The 26,619-nt window shown below is 42.8% G+C and overlaps 1 protein-coding gene across 1 annotated transcript; it reads left to right on the top strand.

Annotated features, from left to right (window-relative positions):
- Window positions 1-10,651: 10,651 nt before the first annotated feature.
- On the top strand, window positions 10,652-26,365 carry LMOD1 (leiomodin 1). The gene is made up of 3 exons (XM_056557516.1): window positions 10,652-11,196; window positions 22,025-23,410; window positions 25,752-26,365. Exons 1-3 carry the CDS (start codon window positions 10,705-10,707, stop codon window positions 25,776-25,778), a joined length of 1,905 nt encoding a protein of 634 aa, XP_056413491.1. The 5' UTR covers window positions 10,652-10,704; the 3' UTR covers window positions 25,779-26,365.
- Window positions 26,366-26,619: the final 254 nt, after the last annotated feature.

The raw sequence follows: 26,619 nt of genomic DNA on the forward strand, positions 1-26,619 counted from the left end.
GCTGGGAGCATTATCGCAGCGCACCCGGTCGGCAGGTCTGACCGGGGCGCTGCGAATAAGAGAACGCTGTGAGCGCTCCGGGGAGGAGCAGGGACCCGGAGCGCTCAGCGTAACAGGTACATCCCCCCACACCCCCAATATTAGGTCAGTAGTCTTCACCCACCCTCTCCATTTATATTAACTAGGTATATCTGTTCCCCAATTTATATTAGGCAAGTAGGTAGGCTTCTCTCCATGCCCTTCCTCCCTCTATATTAACTAGGTGATAGATTTCTCTCCCCTTCCACCCTTATAATAGCTAGGTAGGTAGACAGGCTGCTCCCCTCCCTCTCCCTCCATATTAACTAGGTAGATCGCTCCCCCCGCCCTCTTTACAATTTGCTTTTGGCCATGTCTACATTAAAGGAAAAACTTCCGGAGCTCCGCTCGCAGCATCCGGAAGCAGGGCAGTGGAGAACCCCTTTAAAAGAAAATGTTTTCCAGTGGGGTATTCCTTTAAAAAAAAAGTGTGAGATGTGTTTTGTTTTGTTTTCTTTGGCCACATGCCTTTCTTTGTTATATTTTTACAGATTACACAATTGGAATTCTTCTATAATTCTATCTTTCCATGTTCCAGAAACTATAAAAAAAAAAAATATTAATAACAATTTGCGATTACAAATTAGCATTACAGTTAGTAGAGGGAGATGTACAAACAAGGGACCCAATTTTGAAAAACTAGTGAGCACTTAGGGTGCACTAAAGGTGTTTCATAGAAATGTTATTGCTGAGCTATGAACGTGAGTCATTCACGTGTTTTTGAAATGTTATTCAAGGCAACCAAAGGAGTTACTCTCTTCACTATCTTTAAAGCAGCCAAGTGGTTCTAAAATGTCCTTAGACCATCCCCAACTTTCAGGTTATACTTTTGGGGTAGACTTCTCAATAATAATACCTTCCCTGGCTATTAGTGGTGTACCCCAAGGTTAAGTACAGGATGGAATTAACAGCTCTGTTTTTATCTTTGCAGATGACACCAAGCTTTGTAGCATCGTACAGTCTATGGAAGATGTGCATAAGTTACAAGATTACATGGATAGACTGAGTGTCTGGGTATCAACTTGGACACACTGGGCCTCATTTACTAAGCTGAAGCCGACCGGTTTTTGTCTGGTTATTTTGGCGCAGAGTGTCTGAGACATGCCTGCGCCAGTTTGCGACAGTGGCCCTCATTTACTAAGAGTGGAGTGTAGGTTTCTTTGTGGGTTTTAATTCCCCACAATTTATTTCCCACGGTATTTACTAAAGTTTCCCTACATTTTCCACTTTCCCTACACTTTGCTTTTTTTTTTACACATGCTCTGATCTGTAGGGTTTTCCTCAGCTCAAATCCACCACATTATATGTGGAAACCTTAGTAAATATGTTGGGTTTTTGGGAAAATGTCAGAAACACGCTCTTTTTTGGAGACAGCGCCCCGTTTCCACGGTGACCACTTCCCCTTTTCGGGTTTCCTAAGCAAAATGGAGAGTTAGTCGGGGTTTTTTAAATTCTGGCGCAAATTCTGGTGCAAAATCTGCCGCAGACAGAATTTCTGGCACAATGCGACAGAATCTAGCGCACAACCCGACAAAACATGTTGGGTTTGCAATAGTAAATGAGGGCCAGTGTGCGCCTGAAAAATCCAACAAACCCGACATTGCACTGTGAAAAGCCAAAAGGGGCGTGGTCTGTCACAAAGAAGGTGTGGCCGGCCCAAAAAGGGGCGTGGTTTCACAACCCAACGGATTTACTATTGAATTCACAGAAAACCCCTTTTGGTAAATTGCTGGAAATATTGGCCTAGAAAAAGCTGGTCAGAAAATGTTCCCGACTTTTCCCAATAGTAAATAGAGAGGAATCCTGCAAGTCTGAAACAACTTTTCCCACTAGTAAAAACCCGAAACTCTTAGTAAATGAGGGCCACTGAGTGTCTGGGTATCAACTTGGCAAATGAGGTTCAATGGGGATAAATGTAAAGTTATACATTGGGGACTAATAATCTACATGCATCATATGTGCTAGGGGGAAATAAAACTGGGAGAGTTACTGGTAGAAAAGGCCATGAGAATGTTGTCATGCACTAAAAGAGGCAAGGACATAATATTACTTCCTACTTCTACCTCTCCTGGAATATGCTGTTCAGTTTTGGGCACCAGTTTATGAAAGGAATGTTTTGGAGCTGAAAAGGGTACAGAGACGCACAACTAAAATAATTAGGGGCATGGAACATCTTAGTCATGACAGAAACATTGTTTATTTCAGTATATAAATAGCCCATACAAAAATATTGGATAAACTGCTCCTTCTCGTAACACAAGGGGGCACTCCTTCTGCCCAGTGGAAAAAAATAAAAATGTTCAGTCGCCTCGGGTGAGAAGCGTTCCTTTAGAACAGTGTACCCGAGGAACTGGTCACAGCAGGAATGGTTGAGAGCTTCAAAACACGCTTAGGATGCGTTTACACGGCCGTTTAGACCCGTCCCGTTTTTCTCTCGTCAAAAATAAAAACTTAAAAAAAAAACTGACAATAACGTATGCAAATGGATGTATACAAGAAAACTATAGTAGACAAGAAAAATAGAGAAAAAGAAGATAAAAAGAGTGATAGAGTAAAGAAGAAGGGAATATTAGTTTGTGACAGTCGAAAAGATACAAACGGTGGTAAAATAATCCCATTGATGTCAATGGGATTTTTTTTCAATCCTTTCATATCCGGTTGAACCTGTCTGTGCTCATTCCGTTTTGTTTTCTTTTTATGGGAGAAAACGGTGCATGGAGTATTTTTTTCTCCCGTCAAAAAAAAAAAACTGAAGAAAAAACGGATATAGTAAATTTAACATTGAAGTCTATGGAAAATGGATGAAATTTTTTTTTCTGAGCATGCTCAGAAGTAAGAACGGATCAAAAAATGGATTGAAAAAATGGATGCAAACGGATGACACTAAAGGCTCATCCATTTTCCATAGACTTCAATGTTAAATTTACTATATCTATTTTTTCTTCAGTTTTTTTTTTGACGGGAGAAAATATACTGTCTTTTCTCCCATAAAAAGAAAATAAAACGGAATGAGCACAGACAGGTTCAAACGGATATGAAAGGATTGAAAAAAAAAAATCCCATTGACATCAATGGGATTATTTTACCACCGTTTGTATTTTTTCGACTGTCACAAACTAATATTCCCTTCTTCTTTACTCTATCCCTTTTTTTCTTCCTTTTCTCTATTTTTCTTGTATATTATAGTTCCCTATGTTGTCCATGTTTTGTCCAGTGATAGTATTTACCAGGTGAGACAGACTCTGTGGAAATCCTATCCAGAGTTTACCTATCACCTAGATCATCTAACTTCTGGACATGTTATAAAACACTGTAATTGAACATGTTATAAAACACTGCAATTCCCGGACATTCTCACTCACTGCTATCGAAAAAGGGGACGTGGCTCCCCGAAACGCGTCTAGCCCGAGAAGTCACCTACCATCACCCCCACTGTGGACACACAGAAGGACTTATACCCTAGGAGCCTCTGATTAGAGAAACACTCTCCATCAGGAACTCTTTCTGCTCCGCTGGCCAGCTGCAGCTAGGACGACTGCATCCAGCCCATGATCGGCATAGCCAGTAAGAGGCACACAGTGCCAAACTCACATTCCGCTCGGAGCCTCGCATACTTGTCCCTGCGCCGCCGGGTGATAGCGAGGTCCCAAAGCGGAGGATTACAATAACTGTGGACAACCAGCTACAACCCCCACTGAGTTTGAAGCCACTCATACTGTAGCCCTGGGCAGTCAGGGTAGAGTGGGCTCCAAACTGGGGGCATCTAGCGCTGCCAAACGCTACGACAAAATATTATCTACTGCTAACTAAATTATTTTGGCATGGTGCCATACCTGCCAAGCTATTGACTATACACAATCCATCTCCAGTTGCAGAGGAAATATTTATATTTGCAGCACTTGTAGCACCTAATATAGCGCAAAGACTTTCCTATTTCCGTGTCCAGTTCTAATTATATTTAATGGGGGTATTTTTATCCAGTGTTGTTTTTATCTATACCTTCAGTACAGTTTTCATAGTATATCTATATTTTATATCTCGTGAATAGTCCGAAGCAGGGGCCCTGCTAAGGACCTCACTCCACTAAGTTTATTTAAATAAATGCTATTTTAATTTGGAAACTCTCTCTCTCATTCTCTTTTCTTTTTTATTTATTTTATTACTCTATGCATTTTTTCTTCTGTTCTTTCTCTTATCTCTCACCCCTATCCTAGTAGGACTGTTACCTATTTTTTGGCACATTGGGTTTTTTGTGCAACACAGTATCCTCGGCTTGGGCAATCACGTTTTATATTGAGCTCCCATTTATTTTTAACTATTAAATAAGTATTGGTTGAAGACCCTGGGACTCTGGATTATTAGGGAGACTCCTATAAAAAGTTGAAGGAAGCTCTGGTATGATTACCAAAACTCCCTCTATAAGTCATGAGACCATGCACCTAGAAGACACTTTGTTCCAAACGGAAGGAGGTGGTCAGCAGCACCCAATAGATGTTGCTAGATGCTGTTGCCCACCCCGACTCCGCCCATAAGGATAGGGGATAAGTTTTTCAGCACTGGACTACCCCTTTAAGGGGTTATGCAATAATATCTATATAGAGGGGTTTAAGGGTATGAGTTTCATATAGTTGGGGTAGGCCTCTTTGTTAGTAGTTTTACTCCCATATAGTTGTAAGCCACTCTGAGAGGGGCCCGGGCCTACAACAACTATATGGGAGCAACTATTAACCCCTTCCCGACCTATGACATACCTGTACGTCATGGGTGGCAAGGTGTTCCCGACCCATGACATACAGGTACGTCATGAACATTACTGCCGCTACTCGCGGCACCCCGCAGCGCCCGGAAAGATGGTGGCTATCACTGATAGCCAGCCATCTTACCGTGCGACCACGGGGGGTTTCATCCCCCACCCCCCCCCAGCGATCGCTGCTATCAGCTGGTCAAATCTGACTAGCTGATAGCAGCGTTTCGCTATGAAAATACTTAGCAGCGCGGTGTGTGAGTCCCGATCACGGGGATCGGGACACACACCGCTCTGCTAAGTGTCCCTGACCCGTCCCCCGGCGTCACTTACCCGTCCGAGCCGTGTCCCGAGTGGTCCCGGCGTCCTCCATGCGGTCCTGGCTGCGCTGCGTCCCGGAGGTGAGTTTCCGGCAGCAGTGCGGCATCTTCATTGGCAGCAGTGAGATCACTGTAAAGCGATCTCACTGCTGCCTCTGAGAGTTTCAAAACTGCAACTCCCAGCATGCCCAGACAGCCTTTGGCTTTCTGGGCATGCTGGGAGTTGTAGTTTTGCAACATCTGGAGGTCCACAGTTTGGAGACCACTGTATAATGGTCTCCAATCTGTGCTCTTCCAGATGTTGCAAAACTACAAATCTCAGCATGCTCAGTCTGTCCAGGCATGCTGGGAGTTGTAGTTCTCTAACATCTGGAAGAGCACAGATTGGAGACCATTATACAGTGGTCTCCAAACTGTGGACCTCCAGATGTTGCAAAACTACAACTCCCAGCATGCCCAGACTGCCCAAGCATGCTGGAAGTTGTAGTTCGGCAACATCTGATCCTTCAGATATTGCCGAACTACAACTTCCAGCATGCCTGGGCAGTCTGGGCATGCTGGGAGTTGTAGTTTTGCAACAACTGGAGGCACACTAGTTGGGAAACATTGTCCGTTTCCTACCTCAGTGCCTCCAGCTGTTGCAATTGCTGCAAAACTATAACTCCCAGCATGCACTGGCAGACTATGCATGCTGGGAGTTGTAGTTTTGCAACAGCTGGAGGCACACTGGTTTGGAAACACTAAGTTTGGTTGCAAAACACTTGAAAGTTTATTACTTAACTTAGTGTTTCCAAACCAGCGTTCCTCCAGCTGTTGCAAAACTACAACTCCCAGCATGCACGGACAGCCAAAGGGCATGCTCGGAGTTTGCAACAGCTGGATGTTTGCCCCCCCCCCCCCCAATGTGAATGTACAGGGTACACTCACATGGGCGGAGGTTTACAGTGAGTGCTGCAAGTTTGAGATGGCGCAAATTTTGCGCTGCAGCTCAAACTTCCACCGGCAAACTTGCTGTGAACCTCTGCCCATGTGACTGTACCCTAAAAACACTACACTACACTAACCTAAAATAAAAAGTAAAAAACACTACATATACACATATCCCTACACAGCCCCCCTCCCCCCAAAAAATGAAAAACGTCTGGTACGCTACTGTTTCCAAAACGGAGCCTCCAGCTGTTGCAAAATAATAACTCCCAGTATTGCCGGACAGCCATTGACTGTCCAGGCATGCTGGGAGTTTTGCAACAGCTGGAGGCACCCTGTTTGGGAATCATTGGCATAGAATACCCCTATGCAAATCCCTAATTCAGGCCTCAAATGCGCATGGCGCTCTCTCACTTTGGAGCCCTGTCGTATTTCAGGGCAACAGTTTTGGGACACATATGGGGTATCGCCGTACTCGGGAGAAATTGCCTTACAAATTTTGGGGGGCTTTTTCTTCTTTAACCCCTTATGAAAAGGTGAAATTGGGGTCTACACCAGCATGTTAGTGTAAAAAAATATATTTTTTACACTGACATGCTGGTGTTGCCCTATACTTTTCATTTTCACAAGAGGTAAAAGGGAAAAAAGACCCCCAAAATTTGTAACGCAATTTCTCCCGACTACGGAGATATCCCATATGTGGGCGCAAAGTGCTCTGGGGGCGCACAACAAGGCCCAGAAGGGAGAGTGCGCCATGTACATTTGAGGCAATTTGCACAGGGGTGGCAGATTGTTACAGCAGTTCTGACAAACGCAAAACAATAAATATCCATATGTGACCCCATTTTGGAAACTACACCCCTCACGGAATTTAATAAGAGGTGCAGTGAGCATTTACACCCCACTGGTGTATGACAGATTTTTGGAACAGTGGTCTGTGAAAATGAAAAATAAAATTTTTGATTTGCACAGTCCACTGTTTCAAATATCTGTCAAACGCCAGTGGGGTGTAAATGCTCACTGCACCCCTTATTAAATTCCATGAGGGGTATAGTTTCCAAAATGGGGTCACATGTGGGGGGGGTCCACTGTTCTGGCACCATAGGGGCTTCCTAAATGGGACATGCCCCCCAAAAACCCTTTCAGAAAAACTCACTCTCCAAAATCCCATTGTCGCTCCTTCCCTTCTGAGCCCTCTACTGCGCCCGCCGAACACTTTACATACGCATATGAGGTATTTCCTTACTCGAGAGAAATTGGGTTACAAATTTTAGGGTGATTTCTCTCCTTTTACCCCTTGTAAAAATTCAAAAATTGGGTCTACAAGAAAATGCGAGTGTAAAAAATGAAGATTTAGAATTTTCTCCTTCACTTTGCTGCTATTCCTGTGAAACACCTAAAGGGTTAAAACACTTACTGAATGTCATTTTGAATACTTTGGGGGGTGCAGTTTTTATAATGGGGTCATTTATGGGGTATTTCTAATATGAAGACCCTTAAAATCCACTTCCAACCTGAACTGGGCCCTGAAAAATTACGATTTTGAAAATCTTGAGAAAAATTGGAAAATTGCTGCGGAACTTTGAAGCCCTCTGGTGTCTTCCAAAAGTAAAAACTTGTCAATTTTTTTATGCAAACACAAAGTAGACATATTGTATATGTGAATAAATATGTAATTTATTTGGAATATCCATTTTCCTTTCAAGCAGAGACTTTCAAAGTTAGAAAAATGCTAAATTTTCAAAATTTTCATGAAATTTTTAGATTTTTTACCAAGAAAGGATACAAATATCAATGAAATTTTACCAATAACACAAAGTAGAATATGTCACGAAAAAACAATCTCGGAATCAGAATGATAAGTAAAAGCATTCCAAAGTTATTAATGTTTAAAGTGACAGTGGTCAGATTTTCAAAAAATGCCCAGGTCATGAAGGTGAAAATGGGCTGGGTCATGAAGGGGTTAAAGGAGTAGTCTGGTGAAAAATAACACCCCTCCCCCCCTGCTATCTCCTGAAGTGGGTCCCCGAAGTTGGCTGGAAGGGGGGCGTGCCATACCCTGCACGAAGCACCGTCCAATACACTCCTCCATGTACCCCATAGAGATATATGGAGGGGGTGTGCCGGCAGCGGCTTCATGCGGGGTACAGACGTCAGCTTCCGGCAAACTGCCGGGGCCCAGTGCAGGAGATCGTGAGGGGGGGGGGGGAGGGCCCAGCGCTTGGACCCCAATGCGATCTATAACTTATCCCCTATCCTTGAATAGGGGATGTTATTTTTCACAAGACTACTCCTTCAACAGAGGGGCCTACCCAAACTATATGGAAGCAGCAACTATGAACAGAGAGGCCTACCCAAACTATATAGGGGGCTCCACATAATTTGGGTAGGCCCCTCTGTTAATAGTTTCCCTCATCGTTGTGGTAGGCCCCTCTCAGAGAGGCTTACAACTATATGGGGGGAAAACTATTAGCAAAGAGGGGCCTACAACAACTATGTGGCCGGGACACAACTTCCACTATATAGTTGTACGCCCCTTTTTGCATCTAATTGTTGCCCCCATATAGTTTATGCCTGAATGCCTCCTCGTAATATCTTTTGCCCAGGCAGCAGGCCCCTTATCAGCTGCCTGCCACCAGCGCTATATAGTTCTGCAACTGCTCGCCTCCGGGACCCCCCCCCAGCCCCAAATGATCATTATATACATATATTAATGTACATTTATGGCGCCGCTCTAGTGCTTATTTCCCACCGCTTCCAGGAGGCATTCAGGCATAAACTATATGGGGGCAACAATTAGCAGCAAAAAGGGGCATATAACAACTATATAGTGGAAGGTGTGCCCCGGCCCATGTAGTTGTTGTAGGCCCCTCTATGCTAATAGTTTTCTCCCCATATAGTTGTAGCCAGTAACTATGCCTATCCCATGACAGCAGTGATGCCTATCCCATGACAGCAGTGATGCCTATCCCATGACAGCAGCGATGCCTATCCCATGACAGCCAGCAGGGATGCCTATCCCATGACAGCCAGCAGCGATGTCTATCCCATGACAGCAGTGATGCCTATCCCATGACAGCAGCGATGCCTATCCCATGACAGCCAGCAGCGATGCCTATCCCATGACAGCCAGCAGCGATGCCTATCCCATGACAGCCAGCAGCGAGGCCTATCCCATGCCAGCAGTGATGCCTATCCCATGAGAGCCAGAAGCGATGCCTTTCCCATGAGAGCCAGCAGCGATGCCTATCCCATGACAGCCAGCAGCGTTGCCTATCCCATGACAGCAGCGATGCCTATCCCATGACAGCCAGCAGCGATGCCTATCCCATGGCAGCCAGCAGCGATGCCTATCCCATGCCAGCCATCAGCGATGCCTATCCCATGCCAGCAGCGATGCCTATCCCATGAGAGCCAGAAGCGATGCCTTTCCCATGAGAGCCAGCAGCGATGCCTATCCCATGACAGCCAGCAGCGTTGCCTATCCCATGACAGCAGCGATGCCTATCCCATGACAGCCAGCAGTGATGCCTATCCCATGACAGCCAGCAGCGATGCCTATCCCATGACAGCCAGCAGCGATGCCTATCCCATGACAGCCAGCAGCGATGCCTATCCCATGAGAGCCAGCAGCGATGCCTATCCCATGAGAGCCAGCAGGGATGCCTATCCCATGACAGCCAGCAGGGATCCCTATCCCATGACAGCCAGCAGCGATGCCTATCCCATGACAGCCAGCAGCAATGCCTATCCCATGACAGCCAGCAGCGATGCCTATCCCATGACAGCCAGCAGCGATGCCTATCCCATGACAGCCAGCAGCAATGCCTATCCCATGACAGCAGCGATGCCTATCCCATGACAGCCAGCAGCGATGCCTATCCCATGACAGCAGCAATGCCTATCCCATGACAGCCAGCAGGGATGCCTATCCCATGCCAGCAGCGATGCCTATCCCATGACAGCAGCGATGCCTATCCCATGACAGCAGCGATGCCTATCCCATGACAGCAGTGATGCCAATCCCATGACAGTAGCGATGCCTATCCCATGACAGCAGTGATGCCTATCCCATGACAGCAGTGATGCCTATCCCATGCCAGCAGTGATGCCTATCCCATGCCAGCACCGATGCCTATCCCATGCCAGCAGTGCAGGTAGTGTGGTGAATGTGGACTATTCTAGAGTCTGTGGTCCTAGATTCACATTCCTATGATGTGTAGTAATAACATGTGCAGCTAGTTCCACAGCAGGCAGACTGTAAACACTGAAATATTTTCTTTACCAAATAAGGATTTGTTAATTAATCTGAATCTCCCATACAAGAGCTTTACCCCCGGAGCCCAGGGGCACCTCAATGCCACACTTCTCTAGGACAGGGGGTATTTTATACTGGGTACATGTGTTGTCTGTACATAGCTGACATGTCTGCAGTATTATTACGTGTTGCACATATATGTAAATATACATGTTCATTGTAGCTGATGGCAGGTTATTATTAGGAAGTCAGTAATGCTCTGTATGGACTATAAGGTCAGGGGCTAGCGCTAGCCCATCATCTGTATTCTAGCCATGTCCCAGTCACATGTCTCAGTTTTATGGACTCCCAGCCCTTGGTGATTTTGATAAAAAGCCATGTATCCTCTCTCTAAATTTGGGCATGAGTGGAACATTCACAAGAATGTCTTGAATCCGAGCCCCTGGGATGGAGCGGGGGAGGGGGAGTTCCAGTGCTGGGCTGTTGGATGGGGACTGGAGCAGCTCAGTATCCAGCCGCGGAGGACGAGGCACACACCTGAGGGTTCCTATTCTACAACACCAGGGCTTCTTCTCTCCCTCCTTTATCCTCACAGCCGTGACTACTCTTTCTGCTTAGGTCTCCATCTTCTCTTTACAACCATGTCCAGGGTGGCCAGGCTCCGGCGGCATGTGAGCGAAGACCCCGACATAGACAACTTGTTGTCCACCTTGTCCCCTGAGGAGATGGAGCAGCTGGAGAAGGAACTGGACGCCGGGGACCCCGATGCCGGGCAGTCTGCGGGACTGAGCCGGGACCAGACAGAGCGGGCATCCAGTCAGCGGGAGGCGGAGAGGGAGAGCCAGAGGCTGGCACAGGCGGCACCTCAGGTAACGGCTCCAGGTACACCAGGCTTCTCCAACCTCCAGCTGGTGGAAAAATACAACTCCCATCATGTCAGGACAACTGGAGGTGGTCAGGGGATGACAAGAGTTGTAGTTATGTAACAGCCACAAAGCCACAAATTGGGGAACACTGTCATAGACACATAATGGAGAATTCCAGGGACCCTGTAGAGATGACACCTCTGAGCTTCCAAGATGGTTCTATTCACATAGAGAAGGATGCTGAAGCTGAACACAATACTTGTCCAGGCTGCTCCAACAGCTGCCATTTTATGTCTCTAGCTACAGGTTGTGGTATTAAGGTGCTCTGTGTCCTAGTACAGTTGCTGCACCATACTTCGCAATTTTGGCTGCAGTGCCTTATCTTCTATCCTTAGTGGCAGGAGGAGAAGTGTGTGTGTATGTATATATATATATATATATATATATATATATATATATATTTATATATATATTTGACATTTTTAGACCCTTCTCCATTAAGACAATTGGTAGTGAATCACATATCGTATAGTTTGGCCCTGTGCATGAGTGTGCGCCTTGTTTGGGTATATGGCGCTTTGTTCCCTGGTGAACAGGCCGACCTAACTGGCATGATAGTCATACTTTCCATGTAGTTGGGATATATATATATATATATATATATATATATATATATACATATGTCACTGTCACAGAATGGGTACACAAGTTGCAGCCATGTAATGATAGCGTGTTGCTCAGGAAAACTGTAAACAGTTCACTACAAAGTACAGGTGAAGAACATAAATAGCTGTGTTTTACCTGTACTTGACACAAAACCACACCAATTTGAGGAGAAGTGCATTTGGCTTTGCCCACAGTTCTCCTGACATACTATCATGTGACATACTATCACCCTGCGGCCATTTTGCATATGTATTCAAGTTTTACATACAACTTTGGCTGAAACTGGGGCTGGATCCCAAAAACCCCAGCTAGTTATACTTCTCCCAGCGTTTCTTGTATTAATTTGTAAAACACGACAAGAGCTGTCAGTAACTATATGTGTGGGGGGGAATTTGGATTTGACTTAACACTGTTACCCCTTAAGGATACTGTGATTTTTCCCGTTTTTTTCCTCCCCGCATTCTAATAGCTGTAATGCTTTCAATTTTCCACCTACAGTGCATAAGATTACAACAATATCCGATTTATATTGGTTTTGTTTTATTTTACTACTTATAAAAAATTATATTTATTTATTTGTATGAAAATTTGTATACTTAAAATGATCCTCTTCTGACCCCTATAACACTTTTATTTTTCTGTAGACGGGGCTGTATGAGGGCTCATTTTTCGCACTGTGATATGTATTTTTTATTGGTACTATTTCGGTTTTGACAACTTTTTGATCACTTATCAATTTTTTTGATATATGAGGTGATCAAAAATCATTGACCGTGCAGTTTATTTAAGGTTATATTTTAATAGATCGGACATTTGCGCACGCGGGGATACCACATATGTTCATGTTTAGGTTTTTTACTTACATTATTTTAATGGAAAAATGGGGAAAGGGTGGTGATTTCAACTTTTATTAGGGAAGGGGATTATTCATATTTACTAACATTTTTGCATGTAATTTTTCAATTCCATGTGACAGTTGCATTGATCAGTGTTATTGGCGCTCCATGACTACAGGCTGCTACGGCTGCTTGCAGTGTTGGAGCGCCGATTGGATGAGAAGGATGCATGTAGGGATCGTCTGCCCATCCTCTAAACTGATAAACTTTGATCCCAGTGTCTAATGGGTTAATTCCGGACATTGGCTTGATAGCAGCCAGGACTAACCCTATATGAAGCATGCTCAGCATCTGGAGGTTCTAAGGGGGTTTCCCAGTCAAACATGAAGGAAATGCACTGCAGTCAGCTCTGGGGATCTAGAAATGACCACAAGGCTGTCTTTTTGGTCCCTGTCACGAGGGCACAGTAAGTTTAGCCCTAGCAGTAGCCTGTGACATAGTGAAAACAGTATAAATATGATATAAAGTTATAAAATTGTTATTCCTTATTGGAATAAAGACAAATATTATGCAATACAAATTTATAGGGGAAAAAAAGTATGAAAAAAAATGAATTAATCAATTAATAAAAATAAGTGTTTAAGTATAAAAAAAATCAGTTGTATAATGCATACATTGCACAAAAATGAAAAGACTGAATAACCTAAAGAAATAGTTTAACAGATAATTTGAAGTGAAACATGAACCATATAAAAAAAAAAAACACTTTCCTCCGTATTTAAGGAAAAAATTAATGTACAAAGTTACATATTTTTGATATGTACTGCCAAACTATACAAAAATGTTAAAAATTCTTTGGTATTAAAAAGAGCCATACAGCCGTATTAATAAAATAGTACAAAAAAGCAAAAACTGAAAAATTCAGCTAGTCATTTAGGCCTTTTCATGGTACTTTGGTGAAAAACAACTCTTTTTTTTTCTTCTTTTTTTTAATCAACTGGTGCTAGGAAGTTAAACAGATGTGTAAATTACTTCTATTTTAAAATCTTAAAGGGGTACTTCGCTGGAAAACATTTTTTTTCTTTAAATCAACTGGTGCCAGAAAGATTTGTAAATTACTTCTATTTAAAAATCTTAATCCTTCCAGTTCTTATCAGCTGCTGTATACTCCAGAGGAAGTTCCTTTCTTTTTGAATTTCCTTTCTGTCTGACCACAGTGCTCTCTGCTGGCACCTCTGTCGATTTCAGGAACTGTCCAGAGCAGGAGAGGTTTTGCTATGGGGATTTGCTCCTACTCTGGACAGTTCCTAAAATGGACAGAGCTGTCAGCAGAGAGCACTGTGGTCAGACAGAAAGGAAATTTAAAACTAAAAGAACTTCCTGTGAAGCATACAGCAGCTGATAAGTACTGGAAGGATTAAGATTGTTAAATAGAAGTAATTTACTAATTTGTGTAACTTTCTGGCACCAGGTTGATTAAAAAAATATGTTTTTCAGCAGAGTACCCCTTAAAGCCTTTCAGTACATCAGCTGTTGTATGCTCCAGAAAAAGTTATGTAGTTCTTTCCAGTCTGCCCACAGTGCTCTCTGCTGCCACCTCTGTCCATGCTAAGAACTGTCCAGAGAAGGAGATGTTTGCTTTGGGTATTTGCTTTTACTCTGGACAGTTCCTGACAGGAACCATGCTATGAGGGAAGATGCATTATCCTGAAAAATAACTTGATCATCGACAAACTTTTTTTTTATCATTGATGAAATGAAGAAGTGAGGAAGTTGTCAAAAAGATCAAAAGAAGTACACCTTTTGAGGCAATGACTGTTCTCATATAATAAATGAGTGAGGAAATGTTTTTGTTTTTTTTAGGCACTTATATATGTTCCATTAGAATGGCACCAAAGGTTGTTGCATTATCTCCTTGGTCAATGCAGATTGGTGATTTCTTACTGAATATCACTTTTATCTTACTGTAACTTTGTTTTCTTCTGTTTGAAGTATAAGCTCTAGTCCTTGTTTGGCTTTTCTTTACATAAATCACATTTCATATAGCTAATTTCTTTAGGGCTGGGCGGTATACCGGCTCATACCGAATACCGAAATTTTTGTGCTGCACGATATGAATTTTAACCCATACCGCAATACCGGTTTGGCCCCTCCCCCTCGGGAATTAATTATCAGCCCAGCGCTGCGCGGTCCCCATCGGGGAAACTAATCATATGTGACCCGCGAGCGCTGTTCTGCCCCCCCCCCCCCCCCCCAATTAATTATCAGCCCAGCTCTACTACTCACATGTGTCACCCGCAAGCGCTGCCCTCCTCGTCCTCCTGTTTGTTGCGGCCGCCGGCGCTGACACTCTATACCGGTGGTCTTCAACCTCCAGATGTTGCAAAACTACAACTCCCAGTCATGCTGGGAGTTGTAGTTTTGCAACATCTGGAGGTCCGCAGATTGCAAACCACTGCTCTATGCTGTATCCCTATGCCCGAGCTGCAAAAGGTAAACAAAATAAACTTTAACTCACCTTCCCCGTCGGTCCGGACTTGCTTCCCAGAGAATGGAACATCGGACAGCCGTCAGCCTATCACCGGCTTCTTACATGACAGTGGGCTCAGCCTATCACCTTCCGAGGCGGAACATCGCTGCGGCCAGTGATAGGCTGACGGCTGTCGACGTTCACGTCCCCAGTGTAAGGCCGATGTCGGAACATGCGTTAGTTTATTTTGTTTACCTTTTGCAGCATAGGGATACTGCACAGTATAGAGAGTCAGCGCCGGCGGCCGCAACAAACAGGAGGACGAGGAGTGCAGCGCTTGCGGGTGACGTGAGTAGTCCCCCGATGGGGACAGCGCAGCGCTGGGCTAATTTTGGGGGAGGGGAGGGCAAATACCGTTATATACCGTGGAACCGCCATAAGTTACAAAAATACCACGATACACATATTTGGCCATACCGCCCAGCCCTAAATTTCTTACAGATTTGTCACAAGCACTAGCTCCTGTTTTCACCAGTTTATTTTCATTAGTTTTATGGTGCATTTTTAATCTTGACCGTCATGGTCTACCTGTATGTTTTCCTTACATACATTTTACTTTTTGATCATAATTGCTTTAAATTTTACACTCATCGTGAAATTATGTCCTTATAGTAATACCTCCACAGCAGCAAATATGACCACTCACTGCATAGTGACTGAATACCGCCACTATACTGTTACTGCAGAAATATTATAATATTCAACTGTAGTAATACTGTAGGCTTACCTAGAAAGATATGTTTTAGAAGAAAAAACTCTTATAGAAATAACAGTCCTGCCACTTTTTTGCAACAGAAATGCAGAGGATTAGCCTCTTTGAATTATAGTGTGGCTTATCCTTGTTTCAATCTGGTGCAGATCTGCTGCACACCTGGATTTCTGAAATGGAAATACATATTGGATTTTAAAGGAAATCTGTTACCAGTGTCACCTGCACTAACCGGTACCGACAGTGCAGGTGACATTGATGACAATGGTACTTACCTTGTCCCGTTCCGTGCAGTCGTTATTCAGTAATCTTCTCCGGTAGTTTCAGCTCTGGGCCCGGCTTGGAGGATGGGCTTAATGACATCACTACTGCTGCTCTCTGCTGGGCCCCGCTGCTAGAAAGCAGCAGCGGTGACGTCACTGAGATCCGTCCGTGCTCCAAGCCAGGCCTGGATCTGAAGATACCGGAGAAGATTACCGAAGAACGACTGCATGGGACAGGACAAGGTAAGTACCGTTGTCATCAGTGTCCCCTGCATTACTGTCGGTACTGACAGGTTAGTGCAGGTGACACTGGTGACAGATTTCCTTTAAGTCAGACGTCTGAACAAATCCTAAGCGTCTAGAAGAAAAGGGTAGATTCTGCAGATGTTTTTGAGCTAGAACAGGCAAAGCACCAACTAAGGGTGGGTTCACACTACGTTTTCTCCCATACGGGAGCGCATACGGCAGGGGGGAGCTAAAACCTCGCGCTCTCGTATGCCTACGTATGCGGTCCCGTGTGTCATTCATTTTAATGAGCCGGCCGGAGTGAAACGTTCGGTCCAGTCGGCTCATTTTTGCGCCGTATGCGCTTTTACAACCGGACCTCAAACCGTGGTTGACCACAGTTTTAGGTCCGGTTGTAAAAGCGCATACGGGGCAAAAATGAGCCGACCGGACCGAACGTTTCACTCCGGCCGGCTCATTGAAATGATTGACATACGGGAGCGCATACGAAGGCATACGGGAGCGCAAGGTTTTAGCTCCCCCCTGCCGTATGCGCTCCCGTATGGGAGAAAACGTAGTGTGAACCCAGCCTAACAAAAGCTGTGTCATGTCCTGCAGAAAATGCTCACATGTGAAAGTCTGATTTGAGCACTTTCAGACCAATACTGGTAATATATTAAGCCTATTGGTCTCTATTGTGGCTTTATATTTTGAGTCATAATAATCTCACAATTCACAGTTCTTTTGCAGATTTCAGCAGGTTTCTCCCAGGATTTCCATATCTCTGCAGCAGGCTGAGATTATGGTGGGCATGTATCATTGTAGGTGTAAGTGAAGCATTTTTCTACACCTTTTTTGTGTGCTGGTAACGTGTAGGAGCACCAAATTTATTAAATGTAGTCAGAGCATTTGATAAATTCTGTGCAGGTCACATTTTCTGAGATTTCACTCTTCACATACACCAAAAAGTTAAGCTAAGTCTGGACTGGTGTAGGTTTTTGGCAGTTTTACGCCTTTTTGGCGGTTTTGCACCTTTTTGGTGGTCTTGCATCTTTTTTGTGCCTTCACAAAAAGGCGCAGTTCATAAAACCCATCAGTATCATGCGTATTGGCAAAATCAGTGGATTGCAACTCAAAATCAGCAGAAAGTTGAAAACCAAAAGGCGCAAAAAAGCACCAAATATAGACGGGAAAAAAAAGGGTGAACACAATGATAAATGACGGCCTGTGTGTTCAGTAGCATGCACTTCTGATTTAGACTAGTAGGATAAATGCAAGGCTGTCAAGAGCAACCCCGCTCAGAATAGGATGAAAATAATGTCACATGCAAGTTTAAATCTAGCATATTGTGTTGGCACCATGTTAAACGTTTTCCCATAGCAGAGTTTTTGTATAACAACCATATTTGACATTCACAGATGCTACATAAGTATTCTACTAGACGTATTGCAGATTACCTGTCACAGATATTTATTTATTTTATTTATTTATTTATATAGCGCCTACAGATTCCGCAGCGCTTACAATTATGGGGTACAAACAAAGACAAGTATCAGACATAATATTACACAATAAATATTCAAACAAGAGGTGTGGGGATATATTGAGGATATGTTGGGGATATGTTGGGGATATGTTGGGGATATGTTGAGGATATGTTGAGGATATGTTGAGGCCAATTAGAGACTGTTGTAGGCCTGTCTGAAGAGAGGTGTTTTTAGGCCACGTTTGAAACTATGGATGTTGTTGTTGAGTCTGAGGGATTGAGGTATAGCATTCCAGAGAACCGGTGCAGCACGAGTGAAGTCTTGGAGACGGGAGTGAGAAGTTCGGATTATAGAAGATGTTAGTGTGAGATCATTAGCAGATCGGAGAGAACGTGTAGGATGGTAGACGGAGATGAGAGAGGAGATGAAGGGAGGTGCAGCATTGTGGAGAGCTATGTGTGTGAGACTGAGGATTTTGTACTGTATTCTGGACTGAATTGGTAACCAGTGTAGTGACTGGCACAGGGAGGAGGCGTCGTTGTAACGGCTGGAGAGGAAGATGAGTCTGGCTGCGGCATTAAGGATGGACTGGAGAGGAGAGAGTTTGGAGAAAGGAAGGCCTATTAGTAAAGAGTTACAGTAGTCGAGGCGGGAGTGAATCAAAGCAATAATGAGAGTTTTAGCAGTTTCAGTAGTGAGAAACGGGCGGATTCTTGAAATGTTTTTGAGATGCAGGTGACAAGAATGTGAAAGGGACTGAATATGGGGAGTGAAAGACAGATCAGAGTCAAGTATAACTCCAAGACAGCGAGCCTGCTGCCCGGGAGTTATGGTAGTACCACATACCGAGATGGAAATGTCATTGTTAGGTACAGTATCAGTTGATGGAGAAAAGACAAGAAGTTCTGTTTTAGAAAGATTTAGTTTCAGATATAAAGAGGACATGATGTCTGAGATGGCAGAGAGACAGTCACTGGTATTCTGTAGGAGTGCAGGGGTGATGTTGGCGGAGGAGGTATAGAGTTGGGTGTCATCAGCATAGAGGTGTACTGGAAACCAAATCTACTGATTGTTTTTCCAATGGGGGATGTGTAGAGTGAAAAGAGTAGAGGACCCAGGACCGATCCCTGGGGAACCCCGACAGCAAGGGGAAGAGGAGAATAAGTAGAGCCAGAAAACGAGACGCTGAAGAAGCATCCAGAGAGATAGGAGGAAAACCAGGAGAGAGCAGAGTTCTTGAGACCGATGGAGCGGAGACTACTGAGGAGGAGTTGGTGATCCACAGTGTCAACAGCTGCAGACACGTCCAAGAGAATCAGTAAAGAGAAATTGCCATTTGATTTGGCCGTCAGAAGATCGATAGTGACTTTGGTTAGGGACGTTTCTACTAACGTGCCAGCCACCGATGCCACAAAACTGCAAGACATAGATGCTAAGAGTTTGACTTACAGATGACCCCATACAGCATCTCAGCCTTAGGTGCCCGCCTCCTTCAGATTATCTACCCCTGCCAGAAAAACTCGGCACGACTCTTCTTCACTGGTGGATGTTAGAGACCTTGTACTCCTCCACCTTCCATTTAAAGATACTGTATTCCAAATACTCCTCATTGCTTGTTTGCTGTGGTCATGGGGAACTCAAAGGGGCCTAGATACCTGAAATATAAATTGGCTTCTACAACATGGGGCTTTTTGCCTTCCCGCAGGGTAATAGGTGGAACTGGATGGACACCCAAATAAACTAGAGGGCAAATTTAACAAAAACTGTCTAAAATAAAAGCTGCCTTTGTTACCCATAGCAACCAATGAGAGCTCAGCTGTCATTTTTTCAACTTCTCTGGTAGAATGAAAGCTATGTTCTGCAGTGTGCAACAAAAACAGTTTTTCTTCTAGACAGTTTTGCTCAATGAGGCTCTGTGTTACTTTGTTATTATTTTACTTTGTTTGTTGTTTTGTTGTCTTACTTTACTTATAGTACATATATAAATATTGCATTTTTTCTGTTTTTCACTCATATGCACAGCTACTTTAAAATTGCAAACTGACATATGACATAACAGTTGGTTTCTGTGATTGTCATCTAAGACAAATGAAGAATTCTTAAAGGGGTACACTGGTGGAAAACTTTTTCTTTTCTTTTTTTAATCAACTGGTGCCAGAAAGTTAAACAGATTTGTAAATTACTTCTATTAAAAAAATCTTTACCCTTCCAGTACTTTTTAGCAGCTGTATGCTACAGAGGAAATTCTTTTATTTTTTAATTTATTTTTTGTCTTGTCCACAGTGCTCTCTGCTGACACCTGCTGCCCATATCAGGAACTGCCCATAGCAGAAGAAAATCCCCATTGCAAACCTAAGCTGCTCTGGACAGTTCCTGACATGGGCAGCAAGTGTCAGCAGAGAGCACTGTGGACAACACAAAAAAGAAATTCAAAAAGTATAGAATTTTCTCTGTAGCATACAGCTGCTAAAAAGTACTGGAAGGGTAAAGATTTTTAACAGTAGTCATTTACAAATCTGTTTAACTTTCTGGCACCAGTTGATTTAAATAAAAATGTTTTCCACCGGAGTACCCCTTCAATAATATACTGTGTGTTACCAATAAGACCCCTGATCGATACTGCTGGAGATGTTTGAAGGAAAGGGGCACATTTGAAGCGGCTCTTTTGTCCAGCATTAGTGGATTGAGATCTTCCAGCATTGTAATTCTATTTGCCTCCATCCCATGCACACCTGACATTGCCCTATTGTCTGTTTGCACATCCCCCTCATGGTGTGAGTTCCTTTGATATTTCATCACCTCTTATTGGCAGCCAACATTTGCTCTCTAAACATTGGCTGTCCTTGAAGCTTCCGGAGGTACAATATTGGATAGCTAAAGTAGATCAATTATACAGTTTTGAGAAAATCTCTCATTGGGAGTCCCGCACTACAGCGTGCTTCCTTAAAACCTGGCATCCGTGGTGGAAGTATCAGAATTTCGGTTGATAACTAAACTTGTTTAAAACAGCAGTATGATACTTAATTTAAAGATAATGGCAGCTAAACCTATCCTTACTCATTCTTTAATGATACCTTTACTCCTCCCTCAGGTCTACCATTATTTTTTGTGGTCAATGTTCTGTTTTATACTTTGTTTTTAAGACTTCCTGATACACAGCGGTTGGAGAATACGATTTTCTCCATAACTGTATTTCTTTGTTTCTTTGTTTTGAATTTTATTTTAAATAAAAATATATATATTATATATATATATATATATATATATATATTTATTTATTATGTGTGTTACAATAAGTAAATCAATATATATAATATTAAACAAAGTTTTACAATAGGAAATTTTACATTCAAGTATGGTTCAACTGCAGAAGCCAATGCAGAATTCTGCACCAAAACCATAATTGTCATAAATGGGAATCCATGCTGTAGTTTACATGCTGCATAGTTTTCAGACATTAATGTGAAAATGAGCATGCAAAAAGTAACCTGTTACTTATTTACACATTTCCATTCAGATTCTGTGTGGGTTGTCAGGACACAGATTAAATTATGATGTATGAGGATAATCAGCATCCAAACCAAGCCAAACTCCACAGCATCAGAGTGAAAATCTGTTTCAGAAATCTGACGGTATGTCCTTGGATTTCTGATGCAGATAACCTAAAATAATGCATTTGTTTGCGAATTACTGTGCTTGTTATTTTATTTTTGTTAGTGATAGTGAAAATACATAAGACATCATAACAGCCTAGTTTTTAATTTATTATACTTCATAAATCTTGACAATACTTGTAAAGTACATATATAATTATAAAAAATATAATCTATATGGATATTTGTTGTCTACTGGTACTTAAAAGGTACCCCTTATATCAGAAAGTTGTGTGGTTCCAACTGCCAAGTACTTTAGTTTCCGCTCTGCTAAGCTAAAGTCCCATAGACTTGCTTTCTGGCAATTGCGTATACTTCTCGCATTAGCTGAGTGCAGCAGAAATGAAAGGACTCGGCGCATGAAGCCAGGCAAAATTTTGAAATAATAAGTACCTTTAAAAATTATATGTGAAACCCATGTAAGCAATAAAAACATTAACTGACCTCAGACAACTTTTTCAGAGTGGCAAATCTTCAGAAAAAGAAGACAAGGTAAAAGAGACTCGTAAAAAAGACCCTGCTCCAACTAAAAAACTGGAAGATGCAAATGACACCAAAACAAGGGCAATAAAAGATACAGTAAAACCAAAGGATGATCGTGTCAGCAAAATGAGGGAACGGTTTAGACAAGAGAAAAGCAGTAGTGTAGCAGATAAAGAAAAAGTAGAAAAAACTGCATCCAAAAAGCTTGATGAAGAGAAAGGTCCAAAAGAAGTAAAAAAGGATAAAGCCGAGAACCTAGCTACTGAAGAGAAAGTGGAGAAGAAGATTGCAGAAAAAATTGAGAAGAAAGAAGTTGCAGAGGTACAAGCTGAAAACAAACTGGACAAGAAAAAAAATACAGACAAGCTTCCCGAGAAAAAAGAGAAATCAGAGAGTGTCCAAGCAAGTAAAAGCATTACTCAGGACAGTAAAGCAGCTGATCAGGAAAAGAAAAATATGCGGACCACAGAGCCACAACGAGCTGAAAATGGATCTAAGAACACAACAGAAGAGAACAAAGATGATGAATCATCAAGTATTTTTGATGAACTGCTAGAAAAAGTGAAAAATAATGAAGCTGAGCTAACAGAGCTCAACCTAAACAATTCAGATTGTATTACAATTGAGACACTTATGAGCTTTACGGAGGCCTTAGAATTTAACACTGTGGTCAAAATCTTTTCTTTGGCCAACACACGAGCTGATGACCATATTGCAATGGCCATTGCTGCCATGTTAAAGTCCAACAAGACAATAACTAGCATCAATCTGGACTCCAACCACATCACAGGTAAAGGCATATTAGCCATATTCAGAGCTCTGCAGCACAATGACACACTTACTGAACTTCGTTTCCACAATCAGCGACACATATGTGGTGGGAAAACTGAGATGGAAATAGCAAAGATATTAAAAGAAAACACTGCCATCTTAAAACTTGGATACCACTTTGAACTGGCAGGGCCACGCATGACTGTTACTAACTTGCTAAGCCGCAACATGGACAAACAAAGGCAACGAAGAATGGCAGAGCAGAAAGCATTAAAAGAAGCAGAGAACAAGAAGAATTGTTTAGAAGTTCCCAAAGTAATCCCTCCTCCAAAAGAGCCTCCCAAATTATCAGGAAAGCTAGCGGTCAACAATCCCCAAAAGAGTGCTTCAAAAAAAGGAGGAGCGCCTGTGCCTCCTCCACCTCCTCCACCAATGGCTCCTCTGGCACCACCACTTATTAATGAGAACATTAGAAACTCATTGTCTCCTGCTTCACAGAGGAGAATAGTAGAAAAGCCTGGGCATGCAGAGAAGAACACAAGAGATAAGCTTCTTGAATCAATTAGGTCCAGCAATATTAAACAGCTTAAAAAGGTATGTTCCAAGACATAGGTCTATGCTTTGGAAATATGTGAATTTTAAGAAAGCCTGCTATCATTATTATTATTTTTTTTTAAATGAAAGATTTCAACTCTCAAATTCTCAAAAATAGTACAGTGTCCAGTTAGGTCTCTTAGGTCTCTCATTGCATGGTGTCTTAATATTGCTACTTACAGAACAAGGGGGAGTTCACTGTCTCGTTCATTTGAAGAAATCCATGTGATTGCCACCAAAACAACCCCATTCAGCTATATAAAACAGACAATTGCAAAAATTTCTGCAACAACTCTCTATTTTCCATGACAAAAGAACCAAAGTTCCCTCTGTAGGAATTTGTAAACGTGGGGAGGTACAGTATAGATCAATTGCTTTCTATGGGTGTAGTGCCAAGTTCCTTATAACTCAGTACTTGGATGCAGCTTTTATACAGCTGTATATATGAGACATGTATTGGGGCATCCTCAGGATAGGCTAAAATGTTAGTTCACAGCACCCATGGCTTATTGAAGAAACTGTGAGAAAGTTGCAATAACTTGTCCTACTACTAAAAATAGTAGAATGTTTGAAAGTAAATGTAGATGTTGAAGAGGCAGTGGTGCTTACCCAAGTGCTGCAATTAGCTGATCGGCAGAGTCCCTGGGAGTAGGATCCTGGCCAATCTCATATTGAAGAACTATTCTGAGGACAGGCCATAAATATTTTAACTACAGATAACCCTTTTAGGGTAGGGTCACACGTGTCGTATTTTGTTGCGTATTTTCTGCTGACCATTTCCCTACCCATTGAAGTTAATGGGCAGCAAAATCAGCTGCAGACAATACACATCTACATAGGGCATGGGTGACCAATATGTCTTTAGCATGTTTAAATCAATTTTTAAGATAATCCTGAAATCCTGAATCATACTGGCCACTAAGCACAATAATAGCTGACACCTTCTGTTCTGTAGGAAAAAACTTTCAGTATACTCCTCTGTATCATCACAGACAGGTTTACAGTATAGATATTTATATTATATAGATAAGACATGATCAGGCCACTTATAATAGCTGATGGCCACAACTCTCCTCCTCCCTGCCTGCACTATGATCTCTGCACAGGTCACAGAGCATGTCTAGATAACTATCCAATAGCAGTCAGTATGACCCCCTCCAGTCTATTGTGCTGTGGGGCTTACTGTAAAGCACATCACTAAGTGCTGTGCAGAATGCATAATCAAGATGGCTTGCCCTTGGGATAGTTTTTGAATTAATTAATAATACAAATTTAATACATTGTGGAAGATGTACAATTGCAAATAAGCCACATTTCTATTGCAATCTGTAAAACAACAAAAATCAATATTTATTATAATATTATCACAATATTATGTTTTAGATAATATTTTGGTTTGGTAAAAAGGGCAGGCTTAGATGGAAAGGGGTGAGGCACAATTGCACAAAAATCTTGGTGTACAGTAAGCCAACTAATAGGTGAACTTAGCTTGGACTAGAAAGTCTTAAAGGGGTACTCCGCCCCTGGCATCTTTTCCCCTATCCAAAGGATAGGGGATAAGATGTTAGATCGCCGCGGTCCCGCTGCTGGGGACCCCGGGGATCGCCGCTGTGGCTATCATTACTGCACAGAGCGAGTTCGCTCTGTGCGTAATGACGGGCGATACAGGGGCCGGAGCAGCGTGACGTCATGGCTCCGCCCCTCATGACATCACGGCCCGTCCCCTTAATGCAAGTCTTTGGCAGGGGGCGTGGCGACCGCCGTGCCCCCTCCCATAGACTCGTATTGACGGGGGCAGGCCATGACATCGCGAGGGGCGGAGCCGTGACGTAACGATGCTCCGGCCCCTGTATTGCCCTTCATTACGTGCAGAGCGATCTCGTTCTGCGCAGTAATGATAGCGGGATCCCCGGGGTCCCCAGCAGCGGGCAATCTAACATCTTATCCCCTATCTTTTGGATAGGGGATAAGATGGCTAGGGGTGGGGTACCCCTTTAAGATCTGCCCCTGTGATAAATCTGGTGCATTTTTAGACTTTGTAGATTATGTTTACAGTATTAGAGTGGCCATATTTTGCTGCATGTTTTCTGCAACTGATTACACATATTGAAGTCAATGGGTAGGAGAATACGGAGCTGCAAATATGCAGCAAATTACGGCATGTGTGACCCTACCTTTAGACAGAACTAGTATATTTGCCCCACTGTTGCTCTGCTACATTCTTGCATCTATTTATTGAAACTAAAATTAAAAATTGATCAATTCCCTTTGTATTTGAAGGCTAAATTTTATTCTCCAAAGTTTACAATATGACATTGACAGCATGTCTTCTCTTTTTTAGGTGGAAGTGCCCAAGTGGCTGAAGTAAATAAAATAAAGGATTATCAAAGTGATTTTTTTTTGTGCTGAACAACATATTTGCCTTGTGCTTCTGAATCCACATCTGTTATTGCAGCAATAATCCAAATTGCCTTAGGGCCCGACTGTGGTCTTTCCTTGCCTACATTCCTAATGAAAGCATTTTTGTATTATATCAACATGACTGGCTGTTTACATATCCATTTTGTCAACATGTAGACTCAACTTTACCTACTGGGAATTGGATAATATAGTTTACATCACTCTTACTGGGATCAATGAGGGATCAGTGAGGAATGGGAATCTCTCAAGCACTTTTCTACAGCGGGATACTATGTACACTATATACATAATAAGTTGCATACTGCTGAAGCCCATTTTGAAGGTCTCTTTTTGCTATTGTTCAACCGATTCCCCAATATCACAATCTTTGTAGTTTGTCAGCAAAATATACAAACTTTTCCATTATACTATACTACCCACAATAAATGGTAAAACACAACAATAAATTGTTAAAGAAAACAGTTTTTCCCTATCACCTAGTACAGTGGTCTTCAACCTGCGGCCCTCCAGATGTTGCAAAACTACAACTCCCAGCATGCCCGGACAGCCAACGGCTGTCCGGGCATGCTGGGAGTTGTAGTTTTGCAACATCTGGAGGGCCGTAGGTTGGAGACCACTGACCTAGTGCATGAAGCACTATCCTCTGTTACCCTATCCACTGTGAACTGATAAACAGATACATGGCAACAAAGCTGTGTGAAGACATATAGATGGGTACTGAGTATCACTGTTATTTAAAATGTTCTATTCGCACAGATATATTTTTGGACTGTAAATCTATTGTGAAA

Source organism: Hyla sarda, chromosome 2 (genome assembly GCF_029499605.1).
Source record: "Hyla sarda isolate aHylSar1 chromosome 2, aHylSar1.hap1, whole genome shotgun sequence".
Taxonomy (NCBI): domain Eukaryota; kingdom Metazoa; phylum Chordata; class Amphibia; order Anura; family Hylidae; genus Hyla; species Hyla sarda.

What these genes read in the sequence shown, in the direction of transcription:
- LMOD1 (XM_056557516.1), top strand. Translation starts at nt 10,705, where the DNA reads ATGTATCCTCTCTCTAAATTTGGGCATGAGTGGAACATTCACAAGAAT. An exon ending in TGGCACAGGCGGCACCTCAG is followed by an intron (nt 11,197 to 22,024) that starts GTAACGGCTCCA and finishes CAACTTTTTCAG; the next exon opens with AGTGGCAAATCTTCAGAAAA. An exon ending in ATATTAAACAGCTTAAAAAG is followed by an intron (nt 23,411 to 25,751) that starts GTATGTTCCAAG and finishes TCTCTTTTTTAG; the next exon opens with GTGGAAGTGCCCAAGTGGCT.